General features: G+C 41.4%; 1 protein-coding gene across 1 annotated transcript in view; it reads right to left on the bottom strand.

Moving 5' to 3' along the window:
• Positions 1-12437, bottom strand: part of PBRM1 (polybromo 1) — a 54480-nt gene that overhangs the window by 5883 nt on the left and 36160 nt on the right. Inside the window, exons 25-28 of the mRNA XM_058813001.1 lie at positions 10341-10542; positions 6399-6557; positions 2589-2744; positions 304-374 (exon numbers count right to left, since the gene is read on the bottom strand). Coding sequence (XP_058668984.1) covers positions 304-374; positions 2589-2744; positions 6399-6557; positions 10341-10542 — 588 coding nt within the window. The remainder of the gene's footprint in view (positions 1-303; positions 375-2588; positions 2745-6398; positions 6558-10340; positions 10543-12437) is intronic.

The following is a 12437-nucleotide window of genomic DNA, read 5'->3' as shown; positions in this document are numbered from 1 at the left end:
TATCAGCATTTTCACACTATGCTGAAATGACTCAGTTCAGTAGAAAACTAAGACAAAACACTGCCTTGTTTATACTGAAGTTACCTCACTGGACCAACCTCCTGACTGTAACAACAATTCCACCATCAAATACAGACATACACTCTGAGTATGAGATATTAACTGGTTCTAAACACATCAGAATATTTAATTTCTGTTCTCCCTGGGAAAGCCTATGTGCATCCCTACATGTCTGAACTGGGATGTTGCTCAAGTGACAATTCTGAGCCTTAGAGCCTCATAAACAAAACAAAAATGACTCACCTGCTGTCCAAAAGGACTTGCTCCTGGTGCTGGAGTGCCTACCATAGGGGACACATTTTGGCCTATAACACCTATATTCCAAAATATAAAATAATTAGTCTTACTTCAGAGCAGTGACAAATTCCTTTTTGGTCTTCAATAGCAGAATTTATACTTTGATATCACTGCTTACAGTTATTTTAAGTAGATGTACAACATTCAAATATCCCCCTCACCCCTAATAAAAAACTTCACAAGTTTCTGAATGAAAAAAAAAAAGCCAACATGACAACTACCAAACATTGATATGTGGCCTGTTGAATTATTTAAGTTAGAGAAATGCACACTGAATAGGTTTTGCTTTTCAGGTGTTTTTCATGTTACTTAGTGACTGCCTGACTGCATCTTTTCATTTATAATGTATTTGGCTACACAGGATCTTCCTGAAGTCCTTTCCTTTAAGAAAGGAAATGCTGATCTGCTTTAGCAACATTTAACATTTCCTTGTGTTCAGTTTTGTAAAATATTTTCACAGCAGGATAAAATTCAAGCCTTTGCCCAAATTCTGTTACTTCTCACTAATACAAACTGCAACTTGCACGTTAAGGTTCAATAGCCTTAAATACAGAACAATGAATATTTGAAATCAATGTTAAAAAAAATGCTGTTTTTCTCAAGCATATTAGGACTTCTCCCTGCTGCACAGAGTGCAGCACAACTGTGTCAGTCCTACATATAAAAATGTACAGATCTAAATGAGTCATGCAGTTCCTGACATTTGACATAGAGATGCTTGAAAGTTATGCTGCTTTTCTTTCTGTTTGTGCCACTTCTCATGCTCATTCATTGGAAAAGCTGCAGACTAACTGTGCTCTTCCTGAGGTTTAATTTCCATGAATTAAATGCATGATTTCTGTATCAGTGATCAAAGGATGTGCCACTGGGTTTCACTCACTAAAGGGTTTTCCAAGTGCACTTTCCATTTGATCACAGCTCCCATTTTAAATGTATCTGTCAGAAGTTGGGAAAAACATTGCCAACACAAGCCTTGGAACTGGTCCAAAGGGAAGGAAGGGCTCTGGAGGAGGGCACCCTCCCCTTCCCAGCATCAGAGCACAGCTTCACCCTCAGCCTGCTGTGCCCAGCTCAGCACCACTCCACTCCCAGACACTGTTTCTTTGCTAATGCACATCCTGTCAGTTTTCCACACAAACATCCAGCCCACAGCAGGGGGAACAGCCCTTCAGAGGGACGCAGTGTCCTGGATTCACCTCCCACACGTTTGGCAGCTGCTGTGCTGCTCCCTCTAGGTGCCATGGCAGGGAATCCACAGCCCAGCCAAGCTAGAGGGTGGTGCTGATGGACTTCAGAAACACCAGGCAAGCAAACAAAACCTCCCCAACTCACATCATTTATGTACAGATTCATAAAATTCTTAACAGAGCTTCTGATAAACACACTTGCAAGGGGGTAGGGAGAGGAAAATGAGACCATTTTGTCCACAGCTTGTTTACTGCTGAACAGAGGGATGGCACATCTTTTTCACAGGCACATGAGTTATCAGAGGTAAAAAATGAATCAGTAGGAAACAGGAAGAGAGGCCAGACAAATGTTTTTCCCCTTAATTAGGACATATTAATGGCATTAACATTGGCAAAATATGTTTCATTTAAGCCTCACTTTTCATCAAAAGTGTGGTAAAAATACAGTAAATGCAGTAGAAATGCTCTCAAAAATCAATTCAAAATTTTGCCACAGAGAATACTGAATTCACACGTGTTTCTAGTCACTGTTTCATCAGCAAGCTTTAAGCTGAACACTGTTTTACAGTAACACATCACTGCCCCAGTGGCCAAGGAGTCTCACATGACCAGGCTCACTTCAGTGCAGTCTGACATTAACACACTGAAAAAGACTCTGGTAAGGAAAGAGAACAATAAATTTCATTTGTAAGTTCACTTCAAATAAGAAAAGGATAAGTGCAGAGACACTTCAAATGACATAAGGATATGAACAGGCTGATTTCACCTTTTCACACTTCTGATAAACTCAAGTAAAATCACCAAGGCTTTTTGGGCTGGAACAAACCTCCTGCTGGAGCAGCACCAGTTTCTCCAGCACCCTCTCCCTGAGGGTTTACTGGCCATGCTGCAGTGTCAGTGCTTTGCACACCCCTCACATTCAGCAGTGCTGCTGCTCAAAAACCAAAGGCACAACCACAACAAGCTGCAGATAACTCCTGTAAGAATGGGTCAAACCAAGTACATGACAATGAAATAAAGAGGGAATGAGGATGAGGCTCTTACCGGGTGCTGGGATGCCTGGGATGCCTGGCATACCTGGCGGGAGTTGGTGGGGTGGGGGCACCCCTGGGTGAAGTGGCTGCATGCTGCCCATGCTAACAATGCCATCAACTGGGCCCTGCAAAGGTGGCAGCACCGGTGGATAGCCACTTATCATGCCTTGAAGGACACAACAAATTTCAAACATGCATCAATAACATGCAATATGGTCTACATAGTATGCACAGACATGCACTATCCACACACACACATAAAAAAAAGCACCTTTAGTACAGCAAGACAACACTACAATTAGTATCTTGCAAAAAAAAAACCAAAACAAAAACTAAAAATAAATATGAAACACTATACTTTTGATGAATTAGTATTTAGTGTATTTGTATGCTTCTCACAAGGCAATAAATGTTGAATATTCAAATATGTTAACACAAGGAATAAATTCAGCCACAATTAAATGTTACTAATGCAAGCAGTTTTAATACAGCTTAAAGCTCTGCCATCTGCATACAGATTACAAACACAACACTGACTGGCCAGCCCCATGGCCAGCCCTGCTCTGTGGGCTGCTTCAGAGGCCACAAAAATAAACCCCAGACATGTTCCTGCAGTACACATGCAAAACTGATGCACAAAAGCCCTACAACATTCACATACTTGAAACTAATGGCAGTGATGGGTGATTTTTATTAAACCATCTCCAGAATGAACTGAAGCAGTAACACAAATTTTAAACGTGGGTTTAAAGTGCTGGGCTGCAGTAAGTTACACTCATGGCATTAGACTGAAGGACTTAAAGGAGCACCTGCAGTCCCTCACAGAATTCCACTGTCCATGTCTGCAAGGTGTCTTTAGAGGAAAATCAGTGACACTGCAAACACTGTATTGTGTTGCTGCTCAATAATTTTGTTTTCTGCATGTATGGGAAGAAAACCGAGAGCTTTCTCTGGCTTTGGCCCAGATTTTCTGCTGTCCATGTAACTGCACTATGCTTGTTAGGCCCTGGAATGTTTAATTTAAATGGATGCATTGCCAGGTAAGCAAGGAAAGGGGTTGGAAAGACAATGAAAAGATGACAGAGGACAGAAGCAGGTCTAGAGAGATGAGGTTAGTTAGAAATGCAGATTTGCTGGGGCATCTACAGTCTGCTCTAAGAAACCACCAAGCCTTTGCCACACTCCCTGTAATTCACAGAAGGAACTTTCAAAACAGAGATTTCTGGAATGAGACTGGTCAAAAACTCTCATTAGTTCTGACTGAGAACAAAGCTGTAATAAGGTCAGGGTCTAAATAGGGAGAGCAGCTACAAAATAAAAGCTAAACCTGTCACTTCCTCAGGATGTTACAGAAGTGAGAAACCTCTAATCCCAAAAGCTTTACATGGAGAAAACAACAAGAAAATAAAGAACTAATCTCTCTTGAGACCTCATTTTCCACAGGGCAGCAAGACTGATATGTGAGATATGCTGTAGGTACCTATTTCAAATATCTGGAACCTTATCTGTACCTCTTTATTACAGGGAAACCCATATATCTAAGGGAGAAAGGAAAGAAGAAACACAACAAAAGCCTCCTTGGCATGAAGAGCTCTCACACTGTAGCTACTGCCTGGTACCTCCAGTGCACCTGCGCTGCTGACACCTCTTCAGAGCAGTTAATGCACTTCTGAAGCTTTCAAACAAACAAACAGAAAACTCTCCAAGGAATCAAACCCATATTTATCAATCATAGAAGCTTAGTTCTACATTTCCAATTAAAACACTCAACAACTGGCTAATAAAGGTGCCATCAAACTTCCATGAGAAATCATTTCTTGTAGCTCATTCCGAGCAAGAGAAACCATTTTCTTATCCCATGTATGAACTGCAAACTTTTATTTTAAACTACCAAACATGGCCAAGCTATTTCCAGCTCCCACAACTGTGATTTAGGATGTCTTTGAAATTACTTGTTCTCCTGGTTTTTTATTATAGCAATATAAGATTAAGTAGACTTTTGCAATAACTTAATGTAGAAGACACCAAAGTGCTGCACACTAAGAGAAACAAACTTCAGAAGGCTTCCAGATTTCCTGGCCCCATGAGCCATAAAGAAGTTCTGTGATGGAGAAGCTCTCTGAACTAGCAATCCAAGGATGGAGGAGGATGTCAAAGAGGTCCAAACAGAACAAGATACTTGTAGGACTTGTGAAAACCAAAAGATGAAAGATTGTGTTTTTCTAATGAGCCACTGAAGGAGAACGAGTTTAAAAGGATCTGCTCCATCATCTATTTTAAGGAAGTATTTCCCAAAGCCAAAGTGAAGACTCTTGAGTGTTGACCTGCTCAAATAAGACAATGGCCTGAAACAGAGTTTTGCTGCCACAGGAAATAAGGTAGCATGTGTAGGTGGCAGAATGCACACTTTTGGGTAAGTTTTAAGGCAGTGTTAACAGCAAGTACCACCATCCATCAGCACCTGCCTCCAAAAACTGGAAAAGTGACTCAGTGCCAAAAAACCCAAGCACCAAACTAAGAAAACACAACCACAAGAAGATGGTATTTCTACATATTCTAGATTGAAGTAAATTATTCACAAAAGAGATCAGAACTGGGAAACTTTTTTTCCCCCCTCCTTTTTCTTAATATATGCACAGATAAGTGTACACACACACACACAAACATACACCAACTGCAAACAGTTCAGAGGGAAATTACCATGAACAGAGTGAAAAAAGGCCAAAAGAAAAACGCAACTCAGTGTAAATAAATGCTTTATAACCTGGAGATCATGAACCAACTAAGGAATGTGCCTTCAGTTAAACATCCATGCAGCCTATTTACTGAAAGGGGATTTAGAGATTGTGATGAAAAACACTTCAGGCTGTCAGCTTGAAATAAGGCCACAGCCTGTGAGATGAGAAAGAAAAAGAAACATGACAAAAGAATAAATGGAATAATTGGAATGTCTTAAGGGAAAGTTAAAAAGACCCCAAACTCAAACCCAGAACCCTCCAAATACTCATTTTTATCTAATCAGCACTATTTTGATCTTGACTGAAGCAATTTAATTCTTATTTTAATTAGAAACTGGGGAAGGAAAACAACCTATCAGGTCACACCTAATTAATTTTCTCACCCATGTATGGCTGATTTCCATACAAGAATCTTCAGTGGACTACATTGTCTTCAGATCTGATCCTGAAAATACTTACTCTGAGCATACTCCCTATGAAATCAAGCCGGATTACAACTGGTAAGGAGCTCAACACCCAGCAACAGGGACCTCGTGGAAGAGTTCTCCAAGCTCAGTTCTATTCTGAAAAATAACCTGATAAAACCAGCAATGTTGTCATTTTGTCTTTGTTTCTGCAACGGCTCTAGATCCTGGTCTGCTCTGCTTACCAGTGCCTAGGAGGCAATTCTACAAAACTTTTGCTTGGATTTAAAATCTGGGTTAGACTCTGTTGGCCTCTCACCTCGCTGATAATTAAGCCCCCAACAATTTCCCTCCTGCTTTAGCACTGCCACAGATGCTGCATGCACTAGAAGACTATTTAGCTGCTGGCCTCCTGCCACAGCAGGGCTGAAGGTGAACTCTGCAAGGCAGAGTGAATAAACACGACTGCACACCACCAGAACAGGAGCACTGCACGAGGAGGACCCTGCTTCCCTGGACACCAGGCCACTGCTGCACTAGGCACGTTCATCATGAAGAAGGACTGAAGAGTTTGAGCTTTTGCTTCCATCGTGACCCAAGAGAGTGTTTGTTCAGAGTTATGAAGGGGGGGTTGATAAAGTGGATGAGGAAAAAATGGTCATAGCTCCTACGTTTTACCTGCAACGGGTGTCAACTGCTGATTGAGCATTCCCATTGGTGTTGGTGGCGGCACCACCCCCATAAGAGCCCCGACAGGAGTGCCTGCCCGGGGGGAGGAATTCTGCTGCTGTGCTGCTCGCTCTCTCTCCTGCTGCTCAGCAACTTTAGCTGCCCGCTCTGTAAAAGTATTTTAGATTTTCAGTTCTGTTTTGTAACCCAGACTTTCAAAATATTATCTGTTCATTAAAAAGGACTAGTCAGACACTGGCATAGTTTAGTCAAATATAAAGTAGAACAGATGAATCTTTTTTATACAGCATATGATTTGATTTCATGTGGCTGCAGCTAAGACTTTTAGAGAACCTTTCATGAAAAATATTCCACAAAGTTTTATCTCTTTCTAAAAAAATAAATAATTAAAATAAATAATAAAATAAATTTTTTAAAAAATTAAAAGAACAAATTTGATGATAATAACACCAGTGTTACCAACATGAAGCAGCAGTCCAGCACTAGGCTCGGTCCGCACTAGGACATGGGAAAACATTCCCTGTTTTGACACCACTGGCTCAGCCAAACCAGCTGCAGCCAAGGCCAGCAGCTCTTGGGTGGATCCTCTATCAGCTGCTGTGGGAACTGAAGCCCCATGTGTGCCAGGTGTGCCCTAAAGAATGCTGCAAAGAGCAGACAGCAGTGCCAGCTGGTGGCAGAGTCATTTCTGGGCTCCCCATGTACTTTACTACTGATGCAGCTGAAGAGTGGTGGCAAAATAGGGGAGCACTTGTAAAGTTTCCCTAGTGCAGATTGGTCCTTAGCTTTTGGAACATAGCAAGCAGCAGTTTGACAAACCAAAAATATTTTTCTCTGCCTCTTTCTGTCATTTCCCCGTTTGGTCCCCTATGAGTTACTTGTTTTTCTGAAGATGTCTAACTCACATTGTGCTGCTCACTGGAGGTCATGTGTGTCCTTTGTACGATGAATCTGGTCATTATCTCAATCAAGTCTCTCACTGTGACTGCAAGAACAAAAGATCTACTGCAGGGTAATCTGACCAGAGGACAATTTTATATTAAGGGAAGGGCAAAGGGTCATGGGAAGAAGAAAGAAAAAAAACAAAACCCAAGCAAACAAAAAAGGAGAAATACTGACTGCCCACTCCAGGTGCTTTGGGGGCATGCAAGTTCCTGCTTCGTTTACTCTGAACGTTGTGTCTGACTGGCACAATGAGGAATAAGGAAGAATAAATGGATGCAGAATACATCTCCAGCAATTTTCAACAACAATGAATGCATGGCCATGAGTTCTCTCTTGCAGCTGGTGAAAGATGGAAACTGCACTAAACTAGCAATCAAGGTCCTCTGTCAAACGAAGGCTAAGAAGAAGTTCATCAAGGAGATTAGTTATGCATCTTGCCAGTGTTACTTGCCTCCTCTAGGACACTGAACATCTACCACACTTTTCCTCTAGAACCTGTTTGTGCAGCTTCTAGCACTACTTCCATACACTCAAAGACCAGTTTCATTTCCAAAGGCATTTCCTTCCTCCTTCCCACTTCTGCAATTTCAGGCAGTGATGACGACGCAGAGAAACTCCTACATTTATACAGGCAACTCAGATGCAGTTGAGCACAAAATACACAAGATATTTAAAGGCAGATCCTGAAGTAAAAAAATGAGAAAATCCTCTCCAGAGCACAGCAAGCACTTTGGGAAAAGATGAAGCAGTTGTTCTGACTCTCACCTACTTTTGGCCAGCTAAAAAACAAAAAATTGTCAGACAAAAGAGGCAAAAGAGACACTCTGATGAATGAGAAATTACTGCTAAGTGTTCAGCTTTATCAGACTTCAGAGTGCTGAGGTTTGAAGAAGGACCTGACATAGGACAGTACTCAAGTTTTACCTAGCCCCTTTCCATGCCGACTGCCACAGAAGTCACAAATGGAATAACACTGCCAAAGGGAACTGGAGGAGATATCTGAAAGTTCAGCCCAAAGCATTCACCCTAAAACTCAATAATAAACCCAAATCACATAGGCCAGGACTTGAGATTATTCAAACATTTCCAACACATCTCAAGAGACAGGGAAGAGACCTTCTGCTTAGAACAGAGCTTTTCCTTACAACAGGCCTTTCCTTCAATCCCTTTTATTTTACTTTATTCAGCCATGCAGGCACTTCCAACACAGCCTCTTCTCAACTATTGCTAGAAAACCAATTAATACCCTGAACATAAACCAAACAAAATTTTCAGTGGGTCAAAGTGGATCGAAAATGTAAACTACTTCTCACTAGAAAATGGCAGCACCCTTTTTTTCACTGAGATGTCAAACCATGCCCACTCCCTGCTCCCTGCTTCACATCCACACCAGGGAACACCTGAATTCTGACTCACCGCAGTGGAAGGAGTAGAGTTTCTCTCCTTTCACAAATGGTAAGCAAACACATTTTGGACACTATGTTACCCCATCCCAACCCCTCAAAACCAAGTAAAAGTAAGTCTAGTTCAGGGCAGACACCAAGCCAGGGAAACTGCAGCTCAAACCCCAAATGTTTTGGAAAATTTGAATAGAGAAGGAAGATTCAAATGGAAGCACACAGACAGTCATTAACATGGTGGACAAACAGAGCCTTCCTGCAGAAGTGCAGGACTTCAAGCTGCTCTAAGCAAGGAAGCAGTGACATGCCAGCCATCCTCCTGCTGAAGGATGAGGCTGTAAGGAGGCATCTGCCAATAAAAAGATCACACATGCACCTAGAAGGGTGTAAAAGGAAACAACTACAGAACAAAGTAAGGCCCCAGCAGTGTCACAAAGAAAGAGCGTTACCGTTTCCCCTCTCAGCATCTGCAAAGCAAACTGGCACAGAGCAAAGGGGGCTGTGCTTCCCTCCAGAGCTGCAAAGAGGTGCTACTGAAAATCAGAAAGGACTGAAGTGGCTGAGAGTGGACAGTGACAGCATGCAAGCTTCCAGCCTCAAGATCAAAGCTGCCTTTAAGTTATGAGTGTGCAGAAAACCTATCAAATCTCATTTTCAAAGTTAGAACTGAACTGAGCCATAACTTTCCCAGGTGTTGAAATGTTCCTATGCAAAAGAGCATTTTTTAAAAATAAAGTTGCATCAATACAGTGGTTAATAGTGTTGACATGCTATTAACTAGAGAAGTAACTATGGATGTTAAACCCATGTGTTTGGCTTGGGTAAGGGTTGGCTGTTAAAGATCAGCTGTATTTTTACTTCAATCAAATAAAAGTTAAAACACAGTGACTATTTATCAGAAGGGAGGGAAGGAATGGAAGGAAAGGAGGGAGGGAAGAAAAGGAGGAAGGCAAAGAAAGGAAAGGAGGGAAGGAACTGAGGAAAAGAAGGGAGGAAAGGGGAGAAAGATTGGTCTAAAGTATCTCATGATTATGAAATATTCCTAGGCCTACTTCAGGATACAAAATCTCTCAAGATAATGAGTTACAACAGTTGATGTTCAGTTGTACTTAACAACAGGTCATATTTACAGTACAGTACACAGCCTTTAGGACTCTAAGTACTGTTAATAATGAACTTTCCCCCACTCCCCTGTAAGCCTTTCTTACCTGCTGCTACAGCTCTCAAGAGCTTCTTCTCCAAAATACCCCTCAGTCCTTCTTTAAGGAAACATTGACAAAATATTTTTCCAACTGACTTCTAGCCCAGGAGCTCCATACCCCTTTACTTCTAATTTGTCCCCCTTTTCTGGGAATTTGCTAATTTGGTTATTTGTGGCAAAGACATTTAAATTATCAGTTGTGCTCTACATAACTGAAATATGCTCTTTGCTCCTCTTCAGCCATCTCTCAGTATGAACTTCTCTTTAAGGTACATCCAGAACACAAACATAAATATTTTCTTTTATTAAACCTGTCATCTGAACAACAGAAAGTGTTGAGAAAGAAAAAAGGCAGAAAAGAGTTCAGCATCAGTTTTTACTTACCTTCGTATTCTGCTTTCTTGTTTGCTTCCAAGTTTCTCCACTCAGTTCCTACAAGTCTGCTGAGCTCTCCAAAGGAGTAGTCTGGGTGCTGAGCTTTAATCACAGCTCTCATCTCGCTGCTAAACAAGATGTACCCACTCATGTTGATCTTCCTTTTTGATCCCTCCTTCTTGGTGCTGCCCTTAACAGACTTGGGAGTGGACTGTGAGAAAAAGCAGTTATGACCACAAGTGTACAAAAGAGAAGGCCAGAAGAGAACAAAAGGAATTGTGTCATGGCACAGATTTCCTCCATTGAGCTGTTCAGAGATGTTGCCAACACAAGTTGAGTAAAATATTTTATTTGCCACCTCACATTTTAGAAAAATGCTTCCCCACTTCCTCCTTTGCCTTTACAATCCCTACTCTCCCCTCATTCCACTTCTAAATGTTATTTTGCCTGCCAGATCTTCCTTTTCCTCCAGTGTTCACTTCTCATTACATAAGTAACCATTTGTCCCTGAAAAACCAAAGCCCAGTTTTGTTGATCACCATTTACCTGCACCACAGATTCCCATCATGTTCTTATGTTAAAGAGCAACAAAAATTCTGCTCCCCTGCTTTTCCTACTATGGATGCCCCCAGTGAGAGCTCCTTGATGTTTTCAGCCACCAAAACATGAACCCATTCTGTCATCTCAATACTGAGATACCACAGCTGGAGCTCCTTTTTGAAGGCCCTTCCACCTATCTTTTTGCTAGGAGACCATAATTCATTCATACTCTGACCAGCATGACCCATAAAGGTATCATCACATCAAAACCCTCTGAAGGCCTTTCTCACACCTCAAACATTAAAAATCTGTCACATCTTGAAAAGTGCCATTGTTTCCAAGTACCTGGTGGAGGCAAAAAAGGAAACAAAAACAAAAATACATTTAACTGTTTTCTTCCTCTCCTGAAATTCTGACCATGTTACTGACTCCTACTTGCTGCTTTGACCCCACAGTTCAACACTCTCCTCTCAGCTAAAAACAAAGCTTTAGTAATACCAAGATGCTTAAAAACTCTTGCTTATCAATTTAAACAAGAGTAACTGAGGCCTATTTAAATGTAATTCCAAACTTCACTGTGCTAACTTGCAATCCACCCTTGAAGTTTTCATTACGAACATAAAGACTGGGGGAAGTGAAGAATACTCCACACAGGGTTTGGGATGGTACACAGGGCAGATACAATTCCATCCTGGCTTCTTGGGGAAGCCACAGAGGCACATGGAGAGTTCTCAAACCAAAAAGAGGGAATCTAATTATACTTTTGGCCTTTGATACATCTGCAAATAGAGAGCTACAAGTTTACCAGCTGTTTTTAACTATATAGTTCTTGCAACAGTTTTGATAACAGTAACCTAATGAAAAAGCCTTCCCATCAGTTTGGAAGGGCAAACAGGACTTGGAGAAATCATAAGAATTCCAAATTTGGTTCCTGCATTCTCTGTTCTTTTCCATCTCCCATCCACATATTTTTAAAAGAAGTCTTCTCCATTGGAGCCAGATAAATGTGTATTTACTTTCAGACTTGTTAAAAGAAGAAACCAACCAAGACCCTCTTTCATGCTTTATCTCAGCCATTGCTGAAGCAAACAATGAAGCTGCACAGCTTTTTTTAAAGTACTTTGACTTGATTCACAGCAAACTGCAGCAGGAAAGCATCACCCACCTATCTGCCAAGCCCCACAACACCACAGTCACTTGTCTTGTCTCCTCTTGGGTGTTACAAGAGCTTCTTTGTTGGCAGAAGAAAAAAAGGTTTAAAAGTTCTGGGGTTTAACAGTTGCTAGATAAAATTCCACTTCTACTGGAATACTCTTTAAGAATTTTCAAGTTGCTTATAAAATTCAGCATGTTCAGCAAGAGCAGTGAGCAACCTTGCAAGGGAAAATGCATTTGGTGGCTGCCCACGTGGCAAAACATCCCACTCAAACCAGGCAAAAGCTTTCAACTTCAGCAACTATCACAACATCCAAAGACATTTCTACCCCAGGGTGACCTCCTTTCAATGTAATGCAGCAGAAATCCACACTGCTGGTCCCAAAAGAGTCTGGAACTCCCTCCTGCTCC

Source organism: Ammospiza caudacuta, chromosome 12, assembly GCF_027887145.1.
Source record: "Ammospiza caudacuta isolate bAmmCau1 chromosome 12, bAmmCau1.pri, whole genome shotgun sequence".
NCBI lineage: Eukaryota > Metazoa > Chordata > Aves > Passeriformes > Passerellidae > Ammospiza > Ammospiza caudacuta.
The sequence above is the reverse complement of the archived record's forward strand: the minus strand, read 5'-3'. Positions and strand labels throughout refer to the sequence as shown.